Source organism: Rhipicephalus microplus, chromosome 9 (genome assembly GCF_043290135.1).
Source record: "Rhipicephalus microplus isolate Deutch F79 chromosome 9, USDA_Rmic, whole genome shotgun sequence".
NCBI classification, from domain to species: Eukaryota; Metazoa; Arthropoda; class Arachnida; order Ixodida; family Ixodidae; genus Rhipicephalus; species Rhipicephalus microplus.
The window spans coordinates 17,649,227-17,675,625 of NC_134708.1; the positions used below are offsets into that span (position 1 = coordinate 17,649,227).

Sequence of the window (26,399 nt, forward strand, 5' to 3'; positions counted from 1 at the left end):
CTTTTCCACGACAACCGTGCAGCTCTTGCTTCTCAAGACTTGTGCAAATGAAAGAAAACATTTTTTCCCCTGAGCGTTTCTCACTATACATCTTATTCACGAAATGAACTGTTCTTGTGTTATCAGTGTGGTGCATAAGCTCGAAAGATTGTGTATTGTGCCTCTTAATGCGACACTAATCGACTGCTGTTTTAAGGGGAGATGCGGGTCGAAAAATCGCGTTTTTTGCGAAAATTTCCACTTTTGAGATATTGCTTCTAAAATCACTTTTGATCATTCAACTATCATTTCCCCAAAGGTCATAGCTGAATTCAAACAAGAAAGTGGTAAAAAGTCGATCTGCGCTAGTGAAGGTAGCTGCCGAAGTCGCGAATTCACGCATCCGACGGCTATTTTTGAAAATCCGCCACTCGGCAACACGATGACGTCCGCCATCGGGGTTTGTTCGGTGGTGTAGATCAAGGCTCCTTCTAGTGTACAGGCGTCCCCCTAGTTTCGTATTTTAGTGAGGAATTTCACAAAACAGTCGTTTCCAAGTCGGTTTACAGCCAAGCTGCAGCCGCTTCGCGCATCTCTACCGGTCACATGGTACGCTACCGAGGCCGCCATTGGCTACATCTGATCGGCCTCGCTCGCTGAGCGCTTGCGACGATCGGCAGTTGCCGTGCGTTTCTATGTTTTTCCGAGTTCACCATGGATAACTCGAAGAAGCGAGACTTCCGAGCACGAAAGTTTGCAAGCAAGAACAAGTACCAAGGGCGTCGACGTAAACCGAAGCGCAAAGCAGCGGTAGAAGAATGCGAGCCGCGGGCCACTAGGCCTAATCAAGGCAGCGGGGATACGGCGGCTTGCGGGAACTTTGACGAAATCGACGCCGCGATCAAGTTCATCAGCGCATCAGAAAAAAAGATTGAACAGTTCGAAAGCGAAAGAACGAAGAGTGTTTGTGGCTCTGTGAGCGGAGTATTTTGTGACATCGGCGCACTGACATCGATGGTAAGCCGTGCTGTTTGTCCAACATGCCACACCGCTGGACTCGTCGTTCGCGACACCGCAAGTAAACGTAAGGGCCTCTCTTCGTTCCTCGAGCTGCACTGTGATAACAGTGAGTGTCCTGAGTCAGTGGTTTCTGCCGCGCATAGTTCGCGGCGTGTTCTGCCGGAAAGACAGCCCACCGATGCCGGTGATGACTGGAGCTACCGAAGCGGCAGCTCGCGCGACAGCTTCGCTGTCAATGTGAAGGTAGTTGTGGCTGCGCGTGCAATAGGCATTGGGCATGAACAGCTGTCGCGTTTTTGCGCTATTCTTGGACTGCCAATACCTATGCATCATAAGACTTTTATTGCAATCGGCAAAAAAGTTCATGCTGCAGCTACCAAAGCTGTGCAAGAAAACCTGGCGAAAGCGCGGATGATAACTAAAGAGAAAGTGGATGGGGCTGATGTTGCTGTCATGTATGATGGCACATGGCAAAAAAGAGGGCACAAGAGCCACAATGGCATCGGCACTGCTGTGTCTGTGGACACTGGTTTGTGCCTAGATTTTGAAGTGCTATCGAATTACTGCCTTGCCTGTAGCCGGCACCAGGACTTGGGTGATGAGGAAGAAATATGGCAAGCATTCCACACACCTGTCTGCGAAAAAAATACAGAGTGCTCCTCTCATGCCATGGAGACTTAGGCAGCTTTGCGTATATGGGGCAGGACATCCTCATACACAACACCATTGCGCTTCACCAAGTTCCTCAGTGATGGGGACAGCAAAGCTTATACCGCTGTCGCTGAGGCCAAGGTATATGGTGAAGCTGTTGTGGACAAGGAGGAGTGCACAAACCATGTGGCCAAGCGTCTAGGCACTGCACTTCGGAAACTGCCAACACGACTTCCACGAGGGGAAAAGCTGACAGATGGCACAATTCAGAAGCTGCAGAACTACAACCGTATTGCAATCACAAACAACAGAGGTGATATTCTGAAAATGCATCGTGCCATCTGGGCCTCATATTTCCATGCATCATCGAGCAACACAGCAGGCAGCCAACGATACTGTCCAGAAGGGGCGACTTCCTGGTGCAAGCATAGGCGAGCCGAAGCGCTTGGGGAGGCCCCACCCGACCACACACCAATCTTGACCAAGGCTCAAGGATTGGCTGTGCTTCCCATTTACAAGCGGCTCACAGATGAAAAGTTGCTGGTGCGTTGTATCCAAGGGAAGACCCAAAACGCTGCAGAATCTTTGAACAGCAAAATCTGGTTGTTGTGTCCGAAGACTAAGTTTGCCTCCCGGACAACAGTGGAAACTGCAGCTGCTATGGCCGTGTTGTGGTTCAATAAAGGACATTCAAGCTTTGAACACGTGCTAGAGGAGCTTGGTGTAGTCCCACCAGATCAACTGATCACCCTGGGCCAATCCCGCGACCAGAGGAGAATCGAAAGAATGTCTGCGTGTGAAACAGCCGAGGCAAGGGCCCATCGGCGGAACGTGGCAAAGAAAGCGCGCCTTGATGACTCCCTTCTCAAGCGGCGAGAAGGATCCACATATGGAGCAGGACAATTTTAGGTGCTCTAGCTGTGTCCCTTCTATGATATCACCAAGTTTTGTGCAAATCGCACTGTGTAATCATGAGTAAACATATTTACAACTTTCAAATGCATTTTTCTCGATTTCCATTTTGAGGTAATTCTCTCATCTTGTGCACAATCTTTTTTAGGCATAAAATAGTCCTATCTTGATGAAATTTTGCACAGAGCTTAATCAGCCACTCTAGAATACAAGTATCTACTTTAGGTTGCATTATACATCACAGATTTTTTGTTACACAACTTGATACACTGATAGAGAGATGTAAAATATGCATTTAGTACTTTTAATTTTTCTTTTTTAATTTAGCAAATAAATTTTCTGTTTGAGGTACTTTTCTGTATTGTACTGCTCAAGTGCAGCAGAATGAGCCATTTTGCAATTCTGTGTGAAAATTTTTAGTAAGCTTTATTATGTGCACAAAAAACACTATATTTTGATATCAAAGTTGTAGTAACTCCGGAACTACTATAGCTATCAAAAAAATAATTGCAGTTATGAAATCAGCACTGCAAGCTTTACTAACACCTAAAATTTCAAGGAGCTGGGTTATGAAATAAAAAAAAACCTTTTTCGAGTAGCATCTCCCCTTAATATCAGAGGCGCAGCCATAAAGCTTTATTTTGTGAGAAGGGGGGTTTAACCCCTTTATTCCTGCTCCTCCATTGCTTAGTATCTTACTAACCTAAACTCAGTCTGACTGTTCACTGTTTCTTTAAAGTTCGTTCAACTTGCTTTGTCTGTCATCATGCAAGACCACTGTACACTCGTAAGGGGAGGGAGATCTCACCTGTGAGCGCGATCCATGGGGGCTCTCCTCTAACCGCGGCAGATCTAGCCCAGCGTTTCCCTGAGCCAGCAGACCCTCCGATTCGTCACGACCCATCACGGTCGCCAGAACGGTTGGACCTGCTATGCCTGCAAACACCATTGCGACACCAGATGGTTAGCTTCTATAAAAAGACACGTCGAAATTGTTCAGCATCAAAACTTATGGACGTCTTGCAATATCTCAAAGCTGCTGCCGCTTGCTGAGCACATAGTATTTGTGCATCGTTTTCATGCGTTAAAGTAAGATTAAAAAAAAATCTAAAACAGTAGAGCGAATATGTGCTAAACCAACCCAAGTCATGCAATATTACAGCAGACTTATTGACAGAAATTTCTTAAGCAGAATTGCTTTTCGTATGATTGGCTTCATACGTGAATGCTGCAACCCAGTTCATCTCTCAGAAAATCAAACTCTTTTTGAACGAAACATATTTTAGAGGAGCATTATGTTGCGTTTAACAAGAGTCAACTATACTTGATTACACCCTGAGAAAAAAAAAGTTGGCTCCGCCCACTGACATTACTGTTTCTCTCACAGGGAATTTACGTAAACACACAAAAAAAAATCCATACAACAGCACTTGATGATGTTCGTGACATACGAAACTGACCGACTCTCCCACGTTCATCATGTCCCTGGTTTTAGGTTGAAAACTCGAACGTCCTGGTAAATTTCATCAGGGAATCTGGCATCGGTTCTCAGCCAAACCTGACGTTTTAGGCAGTAACGACAAACCTTCAACTCTTAATATGTGTAGTATTTACATTGTGCGTGAAAAAGTAGTTACGATTCGAGCAGAGACTGGCTAGTAGTTTCGTAGTTACGGCTTGAGTGGAGACCTGAAGGGCAGGCACAGTGGTTCTGCAGGCGGATTTGATTGATTGATATGTGGGGTTTAACGACCCAAAACCACCATATGATTATGAGAGACGCCGTAGTGGAGGGCTCCGGAAATTTCGACCACCTGGGGTCCTTTAACGTACACCCAAATCTGAGCACACGGGCCTACAACATTTCCGCCTCCATCGGAAATGCAGCTGCCGCAGCCGGGATTTGATCCCGCGACCTGCAGGTCAGCAGCCGAGTACCTTAGCCACTAGACCACCGCGGCGGGGCGTCTGCAGGCGGAGCTGGCATATTTTCTTAGGTTGTAACAGAGTATAGTACATCAGTGCTTGCTTCTACCAAGCAATTTTGTTTTATGGCAGTTCCAGCCATTGGTAGTACAGCAGACTAATTACTAAATAAGCAAAACTGTAGTGATAATTAACTTCAAGCTCAAATAACATTTCACTGTTTTTTCTCTCTTGTAACTGCACTCTCTCCAAGGTCACAGACAAATGTGAACAATTTGTTGTCTTCCTAATGTTTACCTGTCCGAGGGAATTGTGATAAAAGATGGCAGGCACGCAAACATGGGCACAAGGGAGAGAAGTCAGGACAACAGAAATGCCGGCTAACAACTGAAAAGGGGCAGAGTGGGCAAAGAAGAAAGTAGACACGAGAATATACCTTTGGTGGCGTTACCCCTGGTTGTCAGGCTTGGCGATGGTGGCTGCTGAAGAGAGAGGGCAACAGTACAACTTGGCACCGTAATTGCACCACATTGAAAAGAGTCCACATTGCCTAAAGTGTCACTTGCACATTTTCGGAGGGAAAGGTTGAACAGCTGAGAAATTCACTGGCCAGTGAGAACATTATTTGAATTTGCTTAGTTGTGGCACTTGAAGAATGTCGAGTACAACAGAATGTCGAGAGGCGCAAAACACAATATTTTGAGCCTATGCACCACACTGATAACACATTTTGTGAATAAGATGTACAGTGAGAAACGCTCAGGGAAAAAAATTTTTTCTTTCATTTGCACAAGTCTTGAGAAGCAAGAGCTGCACAGTTGTTGTGGAAACGTGTGCACTTGGGCAACCAGTCTTTAGCCCTTCTTTGGGATAAACGCACAAAACATTTTCCACGCTCTCCATCATTGCAGCCAGGTTGGCCAGTGCATATTCTAATGCGTTCTACAAAGGTGCAGATGTTAATTTAAGCAACCAAATCAGCCCGGTGTAACGTTTTGACCAGTCCCACCCCCTTTCTCGTCTCTCTCAGATCTTCGAGGCCAAGAACGAGGACGAGGAATCGTCTCAGCAGCAGTCCGACCCTTCCTTCGCGGTCACCGCTGTCTGCTCGGTTTACTTAAACACAGTTCTTGCGGTTTCAGATTTTACAATCACCTTAATGCCACCACAAGCATCACCAATAACACATTTAACTGTAACGCAGCGTAGTTTCACCAGAGATAACATATATATAGAATGTGCCAACTGATTTATCTATGGACACTGCCACAGATCATGAATGACTTTTGACACTGGTGTAGCAGCGCATTGTCATGAAGGTCCTTTACCTCAGCAAAGTAAACTTGCTCTCAGGAAATCACTAAGTTTAGCCAATGTGAAAGCGGTCAAAGTGGGCAAAAAAATTATTTACCTTTTCCCTGGCTGCCACCACGTACAAGAAGAACACCAGCAAGCCCTGTAATTCAAAACATGAGAATTACACCTCCAGACAAGCTGGAAGGGTCTGTGAGACGCAGTTACGAAGAAATATGGAAGGATGATCTCTGTAAAGACGATGTGCGTCAGTCTAATCATCAGCAGCAGCAGCAGCCTGACTACGCCCACTGTAGGGCAAAAGCCTCTCCCATCATCCGCCAATAAACCCGGTCTTGTGCTTTCTGCTGCCACGTTACACTAGCAACTTTTTAATCTCATCGGGCCACCTAACTTTCTGTCTCCCGTTTGTGCATTTGCCTTGTCTGGGAATCCAGTCAGTTACCCTTAATAACCAATGGTTATCTTGTCTACGTGCTACGTGCCCGGCCCATTCAGACCTACTCTTCTACTTTTCGTGTCCAGTTCAGTAAATCATGAGCTGTAATTTGTTTCCCGAGTTACTCACCAAGGCAATGTCATCAGCGAATCGCAGGTTACTAAAACACTTTCCAATAACTCGTAAACCTAACTCTTCCCAATCTAGGGCCCTGAAAACCTCCTGTAAACACGCTGTGAATAGCATTGGAGAGATCGTGTCTCCCTGCCTTACACCCTTCTTTATTGGGATTCTGTCACTTTATTTATGGAGAACTATGGTGGCTGTGGATCTGCTGTAGATTTCTTTCAGTATATTTATGTAGGGTTCGTCGATGCGCTGATTATACAGTATATGCAAAGTCTACACAAAGCACTCAGTCTATACAAAGTCTGCACAAAGTATCCGGTCTATACAAAGTATACTTAAACCTAATTATAAAAAAAATGCATCTTGCATGAAGATAAGTTAGTTATATCCGAAAATTCATTGTAAAGGTATATTCCTAACATTGTATTTACTGCAAGACAATTTTTTATTTACTTCGTTATAACCGATATTTCGTTGTATCCGGTTTCGTTATATCGACTTTTGAGTGTATTCAACCCTTTATACCTTCTGTAGCTCAGCCTAATGACACATTTCACATGGACATTTGTACCATTGAAAGCCGTCGATAGGACAATATTTGAATCCCTCTAAAAAAGCATTATGACAGCTCTACCCCGTGCAACCTGAGAAAGTGCATAGCACAGGCGGCCAGCGAATCCCATGTGTAGAATTCCCCCCGCTTTGTTTACCAAAGCATCGAAGACGCCAATGTTTGACATAGGCATGTAGGGTTTCCCCGGCATGAGTAGCGTCCTGTTAGAGAGATTCCCGAACTCGGTGTGCGACATGTGCACTATACTCGTTACAGCAGTTGAAATATGCGTCATCTGCAGCGAGTTCCATCAGGTCGCCTTCAGACGTAGCGGTGAAGCGCCAACGAAGAGAGAATTCGCTGGCTCGACGAGACGGTGGCACTCTCTGTTGCGCTGGGCATATTCCCAAAATGTGTTTAGCAATTATCACTCAATTACTGTTATTACTTCTTAGTTATTTCTGTTAATTTGATTATTATAGGCCTTCATTCGTTTTAATCCATTTTTGGGCATTGCCAGCCTCTCGTTATGGCCTGTATTGCGTGCTTTACCGAGCACAACCACACCACGTGAGATGCATGAATGGACGACATGTGCGCCCCCAAAGAAGATTTTCTGAGCTATCTGCCTAGTTATCTCTGTCATGCACAGATGGCACTGCAGTGCCATATCACTTTTCATTGCAATACCACCAGCCAAACAGACTGCAGGAAACTCAACTTTGTCTTCTACTTCGTGAATTTTTTTCTTTTTGGTTTTTTATAAAACAGATAGAATATTTAGAATGCATTTCTAGAGCTAACTGAATGTGCCGACTGCTTAAAACACCAAATGGAAACGGGCGCCTTGGCAATGTCCCTTTTTTTTTTTCTTCATTGATAGTTCAAGAGACACTGAAAGGATCAATCAGCAATGCAGAGATAGTCGTACGGCCACCACTGACCAGAAGGCCCAGGGTGGTGGCAAGCATGTAGGAGCGCAGACGGGAGCCCTCCATGTTGATGTACAAGATGCTTGTCAGTGACACCACCAGCAGTGCCACCAGCACCAGCATGGAACCCGTCAGAACGCTTGACCTGCGTGACAACGAATGTGGCGCGTCATTTATACAATTCTGTCAACTAATGCAGCCGATGGGATTCTGGTCATTTCAAACAAGGACAGATTAATGCTCCTGTTTTTCAAGTGATACCAAATGAAATGGGACGAAGGTGTTAAGCAGCCCTGAGCACTTACCGGCTGCTGGAAGCCTGCTTCTTGGAAATGCCCATGAGCCGCTGACGCCGCAGCTCTCCACGCACAGTCAGGAAGAGCAAGAAATGAAGCTGAAAGATGCTTAGCATGTAAACAGGTGTATATTTACGCTATAGCATATTCAGACACTGTAAGATGCCGAACAAGCGCCCCCCTTCCCTTCCTTTTTTGGGAGATCTGAAGTGAGGGCCAATGATCTCTGCTCCTCTGCGGCCAGTATTTTTCTGATGACCAGCGTTGCTTGTGTAAGAAGAACCTCAAGAACGGGTACACTGTATGCGTATCTTTTCATAAAATGCTGTATAGATAAAGCATTTCATAAGAAACATAGATGGGCACTCTTTAATTTTAGTGGCTACCTCGCCATCATCTTGAATTTCGGTCTGGAATTGAGCAAGCGCACCCCTCCCAAATCTGGTCGGATTATCCTTCACCATTTGGGGGTGGAGCACTCGCTCAACACTTTACGGTATGCCTTAGGCACTAAATGAAAAATGTGCAATAAGCATTGAAAGTTCAAAGATCGTGAAACATAAGAAAAAGCAGAATATATTCCCTGCTTCAGCCGGCAGCCCTCTACGTATTTAGATTCCCAGCTTGTTCTGAAATGTACTAACAGCATATGCTGCGCTGTTCAGCCAAATAGTCACAAGTAGCTAAGAAATTCAGACTTCTCTGAGACGTAGTGGCCTCCAATCTTCTCATGCCGACTGTACACACTTTCAGATACATGCATAGAGAGGGATGGAGAGATATAAACAGAAGATCACAAGCACAAAGCTTAACTGCAATTCACACTTCTGGTTTCCTACCCTACACCGGCTTGAAACGGCTCGAAACAAGCCTTTGGTGATTTGGGCCCTACAAGACAGTGTAAAGGCATTGTTCAGACAACTTTGCTGTCCCTGGGGAGGACGAAAATTGGGGCTTTATCTACAATGGAACCCATGGGTATCAGCAGGGGGCAAAAGGGGCAACACCCCATCCCCCTAAGCTGCACCAGCACTTGCCCTCCACCCAAGCTACACCAATACATCGAACCTCGATATAGCGAACTCAGATATAACAAATATCAGTTATAACGAAGTAAATGAAAAACGGTCTTGCAATATTGTGTTAGGAATATACCATTACAGTGAAACACCTCTATAAAAGGCATGCTCTGGGCAGAAATTCTTGTCTCTTTTAAGCAGGGTATCTTGTATCCATTTTCTTATCAACCCGTATTTTATTGTAGGCACACTGGTGTCTCTTATACCCATTTGTCTCTTATACGAGTGTCTTTTATGAAGGGGTTCGACTGTATAACGAATTTTCTGGTATAACAAACTTATTTCCGTGTAAGATGCAACTTTGTTGTAATGAGGTATGAGTGCACATCCCACTTCCTTCAGCAGTGATGCAACGTGAGTTTGCACGCTCCCCCTAATACCTGCTGGCACCCATAGTTGGACTCCTTTAGGAGACATGCAGCAAGGAGCAGTTCTTGTCCCCTCATAAAAAGAGTACTACGTTCTGATTTCATGATCAACCACTACTTCAATGCAGACACACTGGTTTCTCTTACGTCAGTGCCTCTTATAGAGGTGTTCAACGGCAACTATCAAACATGCGGCATACTTTTCCCCAACGCTCCTTCGTGCATAGAGTTACCTATAATATCCTAGAGGAAACTCTGGCGCTAGTGTCTACAGGAGCCGCAATGCACGGCACTTCAGCGAGTATGGAAATGATGGGTAGCACACAAATTTGCCTAGTCTTTGTACTTTCATCTTCGTTTGGCTTCGCATGGCTTGGAGCTGCTTTATCACGAAACAACAGTCGGCAAATGTTCAGCCGTTGACCTTCACCACCTGATCCTTTTAGGCTCACCAATTCGAATTGGGTCACAGAGCTCACAACGGTGTGTTCTTTTGTTGAAACAAAACCAAAATGCAGCTGTAAACAAAGTCACAAGTGTGTTCAGATTTCGTAAGCACGAAGACTAGGCAAATCCGTGTACTAGCCATCTTTCCCACGGTCGCCGAACGATCACAGCGCCGGAGTCTTCTCTAGTCAATTTTAGGAAACTCTATGCCTTTGCGTGTCCTGTTAATGCAAGTGGACGGCGCTCACAGCTGTGATGATGGCGAGAGAGGCCACGTAGGCGCAGAAGTAGTTAGACAGGTGTCCCGAGGGCGTGTACAGCGTCAGCCACCAGCTTTCGAGGCGGAAGCCTTCCAGCACCTGGGCAGCCAGGTTGGCTCCCACCACAATCACTGGCACAGCTGCAAGCAAAAAAACGAGAGGTAGACGAGCAGGAATCAACATGGAGGTTAATTTCACTGCTGCTCGCTTCAACCACTGTCAGCGAAAACAGTAGTAGTCACAAGCTGTCCTAAATCAGCAGCCCTCCATCCCCCTGCCGAGAATCGGTGTAATCTAATAAAACTGTCCTTCAAAGTTTTGTTTTCAACAAAGAAGGAGATGGGTTGTAGAGACCGAAATATCCCGAAAGAAAAAGAAGCTTCTTCAAATTGAATTGTTCACATATGCAGCTATTCTGTCACATTTTAATGTTAGAAAATATGAAACACAATGATGATCATGCTCAAAATGATAATGACAATACTATTCTTTTTTCCCCCTTTTTTTAAGTTAGTACGGCCAAGTTCAACATGCAGTCATAGGCAGGAGTGAGCTGCGTATGCATGAATAATCCAAAATGATAATGCTCGAAATAATGACGTTGATAACTTTCTGTCCCGAAGGCAAGGCCTTCGTCATTGCAGGTTCGCTGTCCAACAGTTTCCGTGGCGTGAAACCGTTTCCCAGTAACGTTCCCACGATCGCTGACAAACTGCGTCGATGACTTACCCCAGCCCAGGGCGGCCACCTTGAACACGGCATGATGCACTGTGTGGGCGTCCACGACCTGCACGTACAGCACGAGCGCAACGCAGAGCTGCAGGCAGCAGGCCGCCAGCAGGCACAGTTGCAGGATCGAGACGACGTACGGGTACGCCCTGGGGGCCAGCCTTCCCTGCACACCCTGGAGCAATGCCACGCACGCACCACACAGGGCCACGCACACCTGGGCGTGCAGCATGTCCAGACCGCAGCAAGAGCCCTGGCTGCAAAAGCGGGCAGAGAACCATTCGTGCCGACAATGACAGGCTAGGAGGCCAGGGCGAATATTCGAACGAATACTATTACAGCAATCCCAACTCACCTTAACCCAAAATTAAATTAACCGAAATTTCAAAGCACTTGCCAAAAAGAAAGAGAGAGAAACATTTATTGTGTAAAGCTTGTCAGTGACAGTGGGAGGGTCCCTTATTCTAAGAACCCTCTAGCCTGGACTGCCCGCCAAGCTCGAGCGACGAGTTGACGCTGGTCGACCAGGTTCGGCTGGAAGATCGCAGCCTCCCACGCTTCACCGGGAAGGTCTGGGTTCACATCTGTTGCTGCTGCTTGTAGCCTTAGGACACTTATTTTGCACTGTAGTAGGAGGTGCGCCAGAGTGTCAGCCCTATTGCAGTGAGGGCAGCTGTAGCTATGCAACGTTAGCCTCATATGGCGCAATAGTACGTCGTGGGTGAATGTGTTGCTTTGGAGGCACCTGTAGTCGGTGCCTTCGTCTCTTTTGAGTTTTGGATGTGGCGGAGAAAAAAAAACGCATATAGTTTCACTGCAGCGTGGGCGCACTGTGCTGCGAAACCACCAATCCAAAAGACATTCACACTGCCTCGAAGTCACACTTCAAGGTCATGGTGCTTTCACCTTGATTCATTATTTTTTAAGTTTAAGAGCTTCTTATATGAACTTATGTGAGCTAGATATAGTAAATTCTAAAATATACCGCATTTCGTTACAAGTTGCGAAATGCGGTACATTTTTTGTACTATAAGAGTACAAGTTGCACGCTACTGCGATTCAAATCTTGATGCTATTCAAAGTTGCTTCCACTTCACTTCAGCCCAAGAAAGTGGCATTTGAACATACCTAGTTTCAATTTGTAAGAATATTTCGCAAGTTAGCTGGGTCATGACGAAAAAAAAAGCTCATTTTTGTTTATAATATGCGATGTATACTATTCAAACTATATTACTCAGAATTATTAAACCTGATCACTATTCACTTCGAACCTCAAATTTGCTATTTGCCCATGCCTACTGCTGGCCCTTTTCTGGACAACTTGAGATCTACAAACGTACTACTTAGGTTGGAACCGCCTCATTATTGCTATCAACGATAACTCACTCTTTTGCGAGCCCTGTCCCTTTCAAACGCTGAGCAGATTCGTCCACATCTATGACAAACATTTGATCAATACTCTAATGATCACAGACGCTGATGTTCAATACATAATTTGGAAAACCATTATAGTTTTTATTGACACTTTGCTTAGACGTCACATAGAGGACATTTCTCTGGTGAAGTAAAAAAGGCGTTGCAGTTCTATTTCCCTTTGCACCAGTTGTAACCTGCAGTATCACAGAGAAAGCATCAACCACTTTGCAGCAGCAGTTTACAGGATCGTACTACTTTACGGGGTACATACATTCGACATTGTCTGGCGTGCCCCACCGTCGCTAGAGGACCACATATCAATGAATGGTGTCTCGAGCTCCCAAAATTTCTACTTACGGTATTGTCTATAGCTCCGTGTTCGACAAGCCACCAAACTCTTGGTCCACTATTGTTGCGGTCTACGAGATACTGTTGGCGAGGTAGAGTTCATATCATAAAAAAGCCTGATGTATCAATAACCACTTAAAACATACCTCTTCAATAAAAAGCAGAACAGTGTTAGAGTTCATGGGATAAATTCGAATTGTCAAAAATTTTATCGGCGAGTGCTTATTGTATTTCATCAGATTTATACGAAAATACGGAGCCTCATAAGTATACAAAGAAGTGACTGCAAACGAGTTCTGCTGAATCCCTCAAGGTGGTGCAAGGGTTACGAAAGCAAGATTTGCAATCAGAACGACTTTTTTTGGCAACTAAGAAACTCTCTTTCTGAGAAATCCGCATGGGTTTTTGTCGCTTCGTGCTACAGACAGCTGGTTGTCAATTTGACCTGTCTAAAAAAAGTGAAAGGATGCACGGGGAAATGGGGAAAAAAAAAGATCACCTGCGCAATCGACGGCAGCACCGAAACAGAACCACAGCTAGTGTGAGCAGCACTAGCACCAGGCATACACCGCAGCCTAAGCCAGCCACTACATCGGTCACTTGGCCTTCCAGCAATTCAGCCTGCAAGGGCGTGGTTACCAGCAATTAGCAATTCGGTTTTGGTCGGTTCAACTGCAACACAAAAACTGTGGAAACGACAAGGCAGATTCTAGTCGCTGAGGCTCGTACCCAGAACCATTTCAAACTTGCAACATTCATTTGTTAGCCAGGCAACATCACTTTCAAAATCGCACACTGAATTGCTCACAATACAGCAGGCTCAATATGGTCAGCAAAGGAACATTTTTACATGACAGAATATTGGAAGACAGCAATCAACCAGGATGTGGAGAAGATCAGGAACTAAAACTTCACATTATATGGGCCATTTAACATTGGAAATCTTCACTGCAAGTTCAAAAAATCAAAATTTGGCCCAAACACACTGTAACAATCAGTACCTGCTACTCCTTTTTTCTAGAATACGCTCGCACGTCATTATAATGCAGTTGTATTTTACACGAAAATAAGTTCGTTATATTCGAAAATTCCTTATAAAGATAGATTTCTAACGCTATTGAAAGAATGTTCTACGTATACTGCATTATAAATTCAAAACTGTATCAATAAAAGCTCAACTTACCCCCCCCCCCCTCTCCACTCCTTGTTTGAGAACCCCTAGACTATAGTACAGTAGTCTACAGTACACAATAGCTACTGGCAAGCATCTGCACACGGCCTACCTTCGGTTCCTCTCCAACTAGCAGTGCGTACATGCCTGGCCGGTCACATGTACACCAGGTGTAGCTCCTATTATGCCCTGGTGACTCGGTGCGACACCCGTCAAGCAGGAAGTGGACCCTGCTGAAAGCACGGTGTCACATGATGCTGTCCCCCCACCACATCATGCAGTCAACTCACAGCTAAATAAAATATAGCAGGTTGAAATGCTAGCCTTAAAGTTTTATGGGTGTAGCACCAAATTTAAAAGGACACTAACAAGAAACAATGACTTGGTTTAGATTGACAAAGTGCACTCTGGGAGCTCCAATGCCACACCACATGTATCGCTATAATAGGTCCGTTATTAACGAAAAAAATCAAGGTTGAAGTCTCATTTTTAAATTTCGTGCCAAAATCTGCTAGCGTGACGTCGGAAATTTCAAAATGTATTTTTAGTATGTTCGTGGCATTGGCTCAACTAAATTTTCTGAAACTTCACATGTAGGCCTATGGCGCCCACAGATGACAATGTACTTTTCATCGATTAGAAGCTACGTAGGGCCTAGTAGATGCGGTCGAATTCTATGATGTCACAATGTTTGGAGCAGGAATCTCAATGCGGTGTCTCCGCCCGCTCTTTTTTTTTTCACGCGTTTTCTTGCATACCGAGCATTCTGTCGCGGCAAGAGTGGCGTTTTCGGGATTGTGAAATCGTACTTTACAAATACACAAAAAGTCATTTTGCTATTTAATGTTCACTTTAGATCAACTGGATTCGTGGTAATAACTCTACAGGTAATCTCAATTCATTTGCTTTTCAGCTCCAACTGGAAAGCTGGAAGCTGGCAAATCCACAATTGACTGGCAATGCACGCAAATCAATTGAAGTGTGAACAAGTGATGCCATTTAGTTAAACTAATTTGTGTATAGTGCCAAGTAGCCCTGATAAGGAAACTATAGATCGGCGAAGAAACCAGACCGAACGCCATTTCTGGGTTCCAACTTCTTCTCTTGCAGTGCTAGCCTGCACACGTTTTTTTTCTTTTCTTCCCCAACATACTCCCGCCCTCCGTAGTGTCGCTCAATTCCAGCCTGTACAATTTCTGTACTGGTTTTCTGAAGAACTTTCCATCTTGAGCTTTCACTCGACAAGCTCGTACTATACCACCTTGTCCAGGGTAAACGTCTGTGATTCGCCCAAGGGGCCAAACTCCTCTTGAAATGCCAGGTTCTTCAATTATCACCATGTCATTTACTCGGAGGCAGCTGCTGGGATGAGCTAGGTATAGGTGAAGTGCCCGCATTTCTAACAAATACTCTTTTTTCCATCGCGTCCACATATCATCCATCATCTTGTGTTGGTATCTCAACTTCTTGCTGATGTCTCTTCAATTAGCTTGAGCACTGATAGCATCATAGTCATTGTTGCTGTGCTCCGGAGGCGCTAACAATGAATGTCCAACAAGAAAATGCGCTGGACATATTAAAGAGGGTTCTTTGGCATCCTTATACGTGTCAGTGGTCTTGAATTAACAACTGCTTCTACCTCTAGTAGCATCGTCTCAGTTGGTTCGGTGCTGAGCTTGCTCTTTCTTATCATCTTGCGTGACGATGACTTGACTGTTCGAACAAGCCTCTCCACCAGCCGCCCCACCAAGGTGCACCTGGCTTGATAAACTTCCATTATATGCGGTAGGTCAGCAGAAAAGATGCCAATGGAGAGCTGTTCATGACACTCCAGATGTTCCTGAGGTCCCGTGACGCTCTCTTGAAGCCAAGAGCGTTCTCCGAGTACATTGTTGCGAGTACTCCTCTGCGAGCAAGAAGGCGCTGGTCGAGATCGCACTCATCAGTTCAAGGTGTACTGCTCTCGTCATTGCACAGGTGAACAGCAGGATATAAGCTTTCGATGTGTCACCATGTCGCTCCTGTTGCTTTATATACAGTGGACCTGCAAAGTCCAATCCTACTACATCAAATGGCCATGACGAGAGAAGACGGTCTTTAGGCATCGGCGCATATTGCACGTTCCCAGGTTTCATATTGTATCTTCAACAGAGAAAGCATTTGTTGATGATTCGCTTGACTTCTCGTCAAGTGCGGATGATCCAATACCGCTGTCGTATTTGCATCATAGTGCTTAGCACACCACCATTCAAAGCTCTGCAATGGGCCTCAGTCACTACCAGAGCTGTGAAAGGATGTCTCTGTGGCAGTGTGACCGGATGTTTTTCGTCATATGTGGCGTCTACTCTCTCGAGTCATCCGCCAAGCCGAAGCTGTCCATTTAGGTTCAAGAAAGGGTAAAAATCGATCAGCATAGACTGTTTTGGGAGAGTGTGTCCAAGCTGCAGTTGTTCGACATCCTTCGCGAATACTTCCAGCTGAATATATCCGACAGAAAACATTTCAGACTTGCTTAGCTCCAGTGCCGAGATTGTTTCGCTGAGCAAGGTTTGAAGTCCACGGCATCGACCCACAAAGCGAAAGACCCAGGCGGTGACGCGCAGGAGCTTCTGCAGGTCGCTATGCTTCCTTATATCGATCACCAGGTGAAAGTTCCTGTATGACGCTTGAAGAAATACATGTTGCGTATCAATCTCTGCCTTTTCGTTTATCGTTGTGTACTGGTTAGGTTGGGAAGGCCAGCTTGATTTTTGGCTGGGACAACCATTCAGGTCCATACCACCAATAACGAAGTGCACGTAGAGTCCTTATCTGTATTCCTCTAGTCAGTACATTCGCCGGGTTGTCTTCATTTGGGCAGTAGCGCCATAGCGCTGTTTCAGTAACTTGCGCTATTTCAGTTACTCTGTGCCTTACAAAATGACTCCACTTGTTAGGGTTTCCGGGGATCCAGCTCAGTGTGATCATGGAGTCCGTCCATATGACGCAATGGAAATGCTTGAAATCCCACAAGGAGCAAATGTATTTTAGCAATCTGGCTCTCACTACCGCGGCCATAAGCTCGAGCTTTGGAAGCGTTGATGTCTTAATAGGTGCCACTCGTGACTTTGCCACTATAAGTGAGGTAGCTGAGTTCCCGCCTTCATCACATGCTCTCAAATAAACACATGCTCCATAAGCCTTCAGGCTGGCATAGACGAATATATGCAGTTCAGCCTTTTCAAGTGCTTCATGCAGTCCGTCTCACATGCAGCGCGGAATCTTTATGAGGCCGTGCTGTGTTACATTTGCACACCAGGCTGCCCACTGCGTCTTGATCGCCTCGGGCAATTCCTCATGCCAGGAATGGCCTAAAACCCAAAGGCGTTGAAACAAAAGCTTCGCAGTGATGGTGAAGGGCGATAGAATACAAAGTGGGTCATAAATTCAAGAAGCAACCTTCGGTGGGCTACGTTTCGTGTCGAGCTGGCCAGCCACTAAATACTGGGCCACAGACTTGGAAGAAAACTTGAAGTAATCATTTTCTATATCCCATTGCATTCCCAAGACCGCAGCTGCTTCTCTCGATGCTCCTTCTACTTGCTCCTCCTGGTTGTCAAAAATGTTCTGCAGCTGATGGTCATTGGTCTTCCACTTTGTGAGGTTCATGCCAGCATCTTTCATAATTGCTTCCGACTGCTTATAGATGCGCAGACCTTTACGGAATGTGTCTGCACCCACCAATAAATCGTCGAAATAACACGCCTTCTTTAATGTAGAAGCGAGCTCTTTGTCTTCGCACGCGTTATCTAAGTGGTAGTCAATATTTGCCATGAGCAAGTAGAGGCTTGATGTTGATCCAAAGGGCACCCGTGTCAAGCGCCATTCGACAAGCTTACCGTGTTGGCTTACGAAAATAGTCAAACCAGAAAAACCAGGATGCATCTCGGTCGATCTCCTCTATCTCAATTTGTAAGCATTCCTTTTCAATGTCGGAATCAATGGCAACAGAGAACCACTGAAAGCGAAGGACTTGCAGCAATTCTGGATTGAGGTTCACTCCTTTATCCAAGCAATCGTTAAGGGATGGTACACCTTGGGTGTGTGACGATACGTCGAGCACTACATTCACTTTGGTAGTTAACTACAGTCGCCGACCGATTTTCCGGACTCCAAAAATTCGGACTTGTTGGATATTCCGGACTTCATAAATGCACCGTCAGGGATTCCATAGAGCTAATGCATTGTTTCGACCGATTTTTCGGGCGAATTTGCCCCTGAAAGTTCGATTTTTCGGACTAAATCGCTCGTTTTGTGCCACGCTCCAGGCCATTGTGAACGCCGCCATGTTGGATTTTCCGTCGGCTTGGCTAAGCTTGATCTTCAGATGCCTTTCCTGCCTCCGAGATTAAAATGCGCACGCCATGTTTTAAGTTTCGGAGGCCGTGTTTGCTTTTTAAAAGACGCGGTGATGGACGCCGTTTTTTCGTCTTCGGTCAGCACTATCGTCATCACATCGCACGGGGAGGAGGCGAAAGAAGGATTCTTTTATTGTCGTTGCAGCTTTTTTCAGTCGCCATTCTGCACGTGTTGTGTCGCGTAGCGTCGAGACGTTGTGTGCTTCGCAGCGGCTATCTGCGGCATCGAATTTTGTGTTCTCGGTGCCATGGCTCCGCTATCTGTGCCATCGCGGGAGCCAGGTGGTGTGAAGAAGCGTGGGAAGTATACGACCCTGACGATGGAGAAGAAAGCTGCCATAATCAAGCTAATAGAGAGTGGACGTTCGCAGCTAGATATCGCTGGATGACGGTCGACGTCGGATGGCGGTCGTCGTTGTCGTCGGATGACAACGACGACCGCCCGCAGCCGTCGGAGATCGCCAACGCGGTGACAATTTTGTCGAGCGTTTACGGCGACGATGTCACCTTGGCGCAAATACGGGCAAACCAAATTGCCTCCAAGCGTAGTTTGAGGCAAGGCAGCATCAAGGACTTTTTTAAACCTGCCTGATGCAATAAACTTCAGATTTTTGGCGAAAACGAATTTTTCGGACTGTTCGATTTTTCGTACTTTTTTTCGGTCCCCGCCAGGTCCGAAAAATCGGTCGGCGACTGTATTCCTCTCTTATTACTTCCCGATGTGGCATATATTATATGGCCCGATCTCGACCTAGAGGAGTATCCTTAGGCACCACTTCCGCGTGACCAAACTCCAGATATTTCCAGATTACTGTGTCATTGCTGCAACATTCCTTTTATCGTTGATAGCCTCCATGTTAATCTTTGTGGACGTAAGAGCACGATTTCCTGGATGTTCCCTAGAAGCGGTTTCTTATCTTCCTTACAAGGCAACGCCACAGAGTGTCTGTCACTTTTCTTGCTAATAGCTCCATTATATCATGCAACAAACTCGTAAGAGAAAGGTTCCGCCAAATCTGCGATGCCCATTGCTTCTAGTTGCCAAAAATATTGCGAGATCTGCGAGGTTGGTTCGTCATCACCAATTGCTTGCACTTTCAGAATGCAGACCATTAGGCTATAGCTGCAGTCAAGAAAGGATTTTTGGTGGCTGGGTCCTTGTAGCGTCTATCCAAACGCTGCATCGATTGCTACCAGTCCTGAAACTTCTGCACTCTTGACGATACATTTTGGCATGATTTGCCAGAGATGGTCAGCACCGATCAACAATCTGAGGCTATTTTCCGTTTCCGCATCAAACTTCTTTTCGTCTGCAATGACCTTGCCTTCAAGATGCAGGTTCTGAAGGAAACGGCTGTCAGCTTTCGGGGAAGCAATGTCATGACAGATAACTGAGACAACAATTGCGTGCACCGTGCAGGTGTCAGAACCGTGTTAGCTACGCAGGGGAACTTCTACCACATTCCGTCTTTCTACAGTACTTGGTGATGAACAGCAAAACGTATTCAGCGCAATTGGTGTTTTTCCCAGCACCTGTAGGTGTAATTTCTTGGCGAGATCTTCCGTGAAAAAGGATCGCTGGCTCCCTCAGTCAAGAATCCCTCGGACATACCTTGTGTTGCTGCTTTTGATGACAAAGGCATGAAAAGTCTGTTGCCCCCGCTCAGTGAATCCTTGTCACACAGTATAACTAATGGTGACGACACCATTTTTACTGTGCTACCGGAGGAGTCAACTGGTGGAGAAGGTGTCGTTCGATTTGTTGCATAGGGCGGGTCGCACATACTTGATACGTGCCTCCCGTGGCAACTCAAGCGAGTTTGACGCGGCACGAACGTGCCTGATGGCCTCGTGACGTGCATCAATAGCAGGGGTTGTCTTTCACAAGCATTCCTTTCTTTGAATCGATGGCAACGTTCACATCACAAGCGAGGGTGCCATGTTTATTCGACTTGCATAAAAAACACTCACCCCAGCTGCTCGATGTGTTGTGTAGCACGAAAGCCGTGCTGGTGCTGCCGCTTCGAGTCCTCTGTGCATGGTCATACAGCGGTCGGTCATTAAAGGGCTTGCACTGCTTCCGATTTTCTAGCTCTATACATGTATAGGTGAGCAGATCCTTTATATCCGCATCAAATGTAGCAGCTGCCACGCTTGGCTCAAAGACGTTGGCAGCAGACCCGTTTTCTTTTAGTGCCTGACAGCGCTTTCCACGTGTATAGGCCAAAATGATGCCATACGGTAGGGCTTTCTGTAAAATGTCAATCAGCATAGCAGAAAAGCTAAGCGTGGGAACATTTAGCGCAGTTACATAACGGACATTCAGCTGCACAGCATCATAAGGTTGCCTGAGGCCGCAGACGTCGCTTCCCGACTTAACGTGAGGCAGATTGCGAAGCGCTGATAGGTGGGGTGTTGCTCGATCTGTTTTTCATCTCCAAAGTGTTCCTTCAATAAATCGATGGCGTCTGCATAGCAGGCTTCGCAAGTCAGAAAAACACGTATTGCAGCAGCCGCTTCACCCGCAAGGTAATCATGTAGATAGAAGAACTTCATCATTGTTGACAAAGCGCTGTTCAGGTGGACAGTTTGCTTCAACTGCTCCCAAAAAGCCGACCATTCATGTGTATCACCTCTAAATGTTGGCATGCCACGGTTCGTAAGCCTTAGGCCAATTCCGGTCAACGTGTCAGAACATGATGGGCTTGCGTTGTGAGGAGCAGCCGCTGCTGTACTGTCCCCGCGTTGAAAACCGTCTATGTTGCAGCGAATTTCAGCGAGCATGCTTAGAGCTTTGTCGTTATACTCTGCTGCGGCAACGTACTCCGTTTCGAGCTCCTTGTGCGCTAGGTATTCCTTGAGAGCATCATTAATGTTTGAGAGCTCGTTTTTGCAAGCTGACAAACGGTCATAGATACCTGTGAGCTTGGGCTTGTCAGCGGTTGGTTCTGTTAGCAGGTACCTTGCTTCCTGCAGGAGCTTCGTATTCTGGGCTCGTCGAGCCGAGCGCTTGGTCTTCCGTGTTAAAGTCGATGAGTCTGCTCTATGCCTATCAGGAACAATCCGTTGCAGCCCTCGCTGCCCGCAGCACGACGCGGTCGAGTAAAAGGTCCCCTCAAGTCATGCAATGAAGGAGACGTGTCCGCACGAGGGGTTTCGGCACCACGATGATAAGGAAACTATCGACCGCGAAGAAACCAGACTGTGCACCGTTTCTGGGTTCTAACTACTTCTTTTTTTCTTGCAGTGCTAGCCTGCACACATTTTTCTTTTCTTTCCCAACAAGCCCAACAACTAGATAGGAATCGCCCTTTCACTGAACTCGGTAACAAGATTCGTTCGCCTAGAACAACGCACAAGATTGAAGGGGGCGCTCTTAAGACTTGCCAGTAAAAAAGCCTGCAATAAGGAAATATGACTTAGGTATTCCGGTAGCCACAGCTACACAACTACAGTTCACTGCATTCTTACATTGATGTCATGTGGAAATTTTCAATGGCAATTGAACCTGAGCAGGCTCAATGCCTGCCTTGGGTGACTGGGCTAGCATTACTACATACTTAAATGTTTAATACTGTTTTATAATCGATGCAGCACTAACAAAATTCTTGTTGCTGCCCCAACCCTTTGAGATCGAGCCAAGATTTCGGCTTCCTCGAACTAAAAGATCTCGCAGTTCGCTATGACACAACCTGGTACTCAGTGGAAAAGAAATCTAAGAGTAATGTTCAAACAATAAATGTAAACGCTTGAATGAAATCGCACGTTGTAGACGAGAAGCAAGAATTACCTGTGCGAAAGGTCAGCGATGCCGCAGACAACCTCCTGGTCGGCCAGCTGAAAAAGACAACCAATGAAGAATGACGTTTCTATCTTGACTTGCCATAGCAAAGTGTACAAAATGGTTGCAGGTGGTTCTTACATGATCAACACGTGACTAATGAATTCACTTCAGGAACGCAGTGCATCAGAAACGTTTTTGTAATCATAACTAAAGCCACACAACAACCAATGTTCATGTACCATGGCACCGTTCTCTAAAGACACAGACATGTAGAAATATTTTTCATCTTAACCGCATAGTATCACTTAAAGCAATGAAATAAGCTCCACATACGTAGTGCTACATGTTCTTCCAGTCAAAATTACAACTAAAATGGATATGTCAACACGTGTCATGGCACCAAAAGTGCATACGAAAGGCGTACCACTGCGTAGTCTCGACACTAGACACTCGTAGCCTCAGTCATGACACGCGATTCTTGTACTACAAACTCTAGCACATTTTTACTTGTTAGTTCTCTGACAACCTTCAGTTTCTTGCGTGTCTCGACCACTCCGCGAGCCTTTTGGGGCCAATGTCGGGATGCTCTCACCGGTCTGATATGAACCAACTGGACTCGAATGCCGACTCCTTCGCTGCTACTGAGGGCTACGCTGATGAGGTGTGAATGAAGCTCGTGAGAGCTCTCCTCGAGGTTCCTGAAAATTGAGAGAAGGCAAACGCCTTTCAATTAGAGTAATCGTGTGCTCCCGTCTCACCTCCAAAGGCATTCCAGTATAGTATATTTTTAGTGTTTTAAAGTCTTTCGCCCTCAGTGTTTCAATGAACAGTGTATCATACCATTGTGCATCACAGCTATGTTTATAAGAGACAAATGGGTATGAGAGACACCAGTGTCCCTACAGTAAAATGTGGGTTGATAAGAAAATCCATACGAGGTACCCTGCTTATGAGAGACATCTCATATATGAGACAAGAAATGCTGATTATATCATACCTATTATAAAGGAGTTTAACTGTACAAGTGATTTTCTTAGTGTTGTAACTACCACAGTTTATTTAGTATAGCAATGCCATTTGACATTTCCTCTTGCTAAATGCATTAGATTTCTATTTTTAAGAGTATCATGTGTTTGTGTGTTATACAATATGTTTAATTTCTTTCAATTCCATCAGAATTGTGTACTTTTTTCCTCTCTAGATATACAGTCGAACCCTGCTACAACGAACGCCGCTTCAACGAAATTTCCGCTACAACGAAAAAATCACAGTTCCCCGTCAGCAGTCCATAGGAATCACAGTTCCCCGTCAGCAGTCCATAGGAGTCAAGCGAGTGAGTAAAAACTTTATTGAACATGTCCGGCGTCATTGAGCGGGGTGGGGCTACAAGCACCCCGGCCTAGGTGACGGCCTCGAGCCCTTGGACCCGGGCGGCATCCTGGGCATGCATAAATGTTTTCGCCAACACGAACACTTTTCCTTCTGCCGTCCCGCTTCGACGAAATTTCATGATGTAATTCCAAACTCGGATATTTATTTCTATACAGGAAACCCAATCTTTAACACTTTGATGCATTTTGAGAACCTGAAAATACGTCGAAGAAGTCTAAAACACGCGTTGGCACCACAAGAAACTGCCGCTGTTCAGCAAGCATGGACGCCGTCATTGCTCGATAGCGATGGCAATGAGACTGCCCTGCTCATGAAGGATGGCCCACCATAGCCCTGCTTTTGACACTGGCTTGCTTTCGAGCCGCAGACGATCCGAAGCTGAAGCTATGTCCTCAGTTCATGGTTTCCTTCACGCAGCTGCTGCGTGCAACCGCGGAGCGACGCCTTTTCCAATTCCAATGCTTATCATTTTATTCGCGCTTGGCCAGTGTGGTACCTAATCAGAGCAGCCGTTCCTCTGCATTATCAACCAAATCAGCCAGCCATGAGATTTGGATGATAAGAGTGGCATAGAATAAGGCAAAAGTTCACCGCTCCACGATACCATGCCTCCATCTCTGCGTTGCCAGATACACTTTGACGGCGGACGGCTGCTGGTGTTAACGTGTTAACGCAACTGTTTGGTACGTTCACAAATGCGGTTTTAGGCCTTATTTCACCGGTTTTCACCATGGCCTCGCTATGCATGACTGTGATTTGCGTCGTTTAATGCAACTGTTTGGTACGTTCACAAATGCGGTTTTAGGCCTTATTTCACCGGTTTTCACCATGGCCTCGCTATGCATGACTGTGATTTGCGTCGTGACGCTGCTGGGAAAGAATAGGAAGCAGTGGACACTTTTTTAATTTTAAGAACAGACATTCTTTTGTTTAGCTAGCTCAGATCAGCTATACTTTATCGATTTCACTACAACGAAATTCTCGCTTCAACTAAATATTTTCCGCGCCCTGTGAGTTTCATTGTAGTGGGGTTCGACTGTATATACTGCAAACGTGTATGTATGCTAGAAATGATGTTACTGCTACCATGTGAGGGCCTTCAGGCACATTCAAGCTGTATGACGCAGCTTTTCACCTGACGGACCCCAACAATTCCATTAAGAAATGAAAACCTTTCCGATTCTGATTCACCATTCCTAAACGCCAGTTTAGTGGCACTGCCAAATCCAACTGAAACCATTCCAAGGGCCATGTTTATATATCTATACATCACTTTGCTTTCTCCTGTGGATCACAGCTTACAATCTCTTTAAGTGTCAGATTTGGAACCAAGTTCCATACAGAATAACTCTACATGGTAGACCTTAATAATGTGTAGAATAGAAACCAAACAGAATAAACTCTGATTGTATGCATTATTCTCTTTAGTGAACATCAAAATTTATTAACTTCCCTGCAGAAAACTGTACACTAGGTATATTAATTGCAAAGAATTCATTACTAGTGAATAAGTGCAGCTCTGAATTATAGCATGTGTAGATATTCTGCCATACAAGAACATCCTTCCAGATACTATTTCAAGGCACAAGCAAAAGTGTTTTGATTGTTGCACATAGTATTGCATAAAATGAATTGTTTCCTTGGTCACATGCATTATCCACCTAAGGCGAAACATAGCCACAGCCAATATGAGTTGCAACCTGCTGTCCGTTGTCAGGCAGCATCGAAACTGTAGGGTGGCGTAGACAGAAAACAAGGAATGACGTAAATGCTGTTTTGACTAATGGTATTTGTAAAAATGATATCACGTGTGCCGTTTCTACTCTGTAGGCTTGGGGCCCCTTCAAACATGGCTACCGTGTTGTGGCTCCCATTAGACACCACTGTACATGCAGTATCGAACAATTTTGCAATCCCATTCTAAATCGTAACACCAGAAAACAAAATATCTGCTAAACAGTCATCATTGGTAAAGGGAGCAACAACATTCAATGGGCGAGGTTCATTTTACTGATCCCGATCCCAAACTCCCTCTACGTACTCTTGTTGTGCGAGAAAACGCTCGGGCAGCAGCTCGTTGAGTGTTTTGAACAGAGCCACCGCAACCAGAAGCTCCTTGTGGTCACCTGTGGATGAGAACAAGAATTAGTGACAGACTCGATACATTGTGACAAAAGCGGAGGTGACGTGGCATGACTTGCGTGACTGATTCCTGCATTGATTGTGTTAGAATTTGCAAAGCAACAATGATGTAGCCATCACGGATGATGCAGTAGTAACGTACCGAAGAAAAAAAGGTGTGACGATAGGCTGAGCACACCATCATGATAAAGAAGTCTGTCAAGACATGATTTGATTGATTGAGCGACTGATTACATTTAAAAATTTTGAAGTAAGGTCACAGTTATTAGTGCAGACCCAGTGGTAGAAAAAAATGAAAAATGCAACAAACATGGTCAGCACAATTCGATCTCGAGAAACCAAAGAAGAAATTATTTCACTGAATGACTGATTGACTTACCTTAACGTACCAAAGGACGTTAAGGTACGTCAATCAAGTTACGGTAGCAAGTTATCTCATGGTGGAGGGCTCTAAATTTTGACCACATGCATTTCTCCAATGTGAATGTAAACGTAAGTACACAAGGGTGCTCGCATTCTACCACCTTCATTATCTGGCAGCACTGTCAGACCGATAGCGCACTCCGCTTGGAACGTGCGATCGCGTCCTTTTCAAGTGGCAGTACTACTCTCGGAGATTTGAACCTGCAGCGACACTGGCATACCCGGGAGGGTGGTTTGGGGAGTTGAACGCCCCCAAGAAGATGTACCATTTGGTACGTGGATACGCTTTCCT

General features: G+C 45.5%; 2 protein-coding genes and 1 pseudogene across 7 annotated transcripts in view; 2 read left to right on the forward strand and 1 right to left on the reverse strand.

Moving 5' to 3' along the window:
• LOC142771564 (uncharacterized) overlaps positions 1-26,399 on the forward strand; it is a 65,038-nt gene that overhangs the window by 16,661 nt on the left and 21,978 nt on the right. For both annotated transcript variants that reach the window (XM_075873226.1, XM_075873227.1), the window contains exon 4: positions 23,352-23,483. In XM_075873226.1, the coding sequence (XP_075729341.1) occupies positions 23,352-23,483 (132 nt within the window). The remainder of the gene's footprint in view (positions 1-23,351; positions 23,484-26,399) is intronic.
• Positions 1-26,399, reverse strand: part of LOC119164898 (uncharacterized) — a 57,079-nt gene that overhangs the window by 3,428 nt on the left and 27,252 nt on the right. For 2 of the 5 annotated variants that reach the window (XM_075873220.1, XM_075873219.1), the window contains 12 exons: positions 25,584-25,668; positions 22,743-22,848; positions 22,157-22,203; positions 14,082-14,202; positions 13,298-13,419; positions 11,035-11,291; positions 10,294-10,445; positions 8,161-8,249; positions 7,868-8,000; positions 5,900-5,944; positions 4,925-4,970; positions 3,371-3,498 (listed from right to left, as the gene is read on the reverse strand). In XM_075873220.1, coding sequence (XP_075729335.1) covers positions 3,371-3,498; positions 4,925-4,970; positions 5,900-5,944; positions 7,868-8,000; positions 8,161-8,249; positions 10,294-10,445; positions 11,035-11,291; positions 13,298-13,419; positions 14,082-14,202; positions 22,157-22,203; positions 22,743-22,848; positions 25,584-25,668 — 1,331 coding nt within the window. Of the gene's footprint in view, positions 1-3,370; positions 3,499-4,924; positions 4,971-5,899; positions 5,945-7,867; positions 8,001-8,160; positions 8,250-8,289; positions 8,898-10,293; positions 10,446-11,034; positions 11,292-13,297; positions 13,420-14,081; positions 14,203-22,156; positions 22,204-22,742; positions 22,849-25,583; positions 25,669-26,399 lie in introns of those variants that run through there. The other 3 variants (XM_075873223.1, XM_075873222.1, XM_075873224.1) reach the window with 3 other exon arrangements.
• Positions 172-2,649, forward strand: LOC142771562 (uncharacterized; annotated as a pseudogene).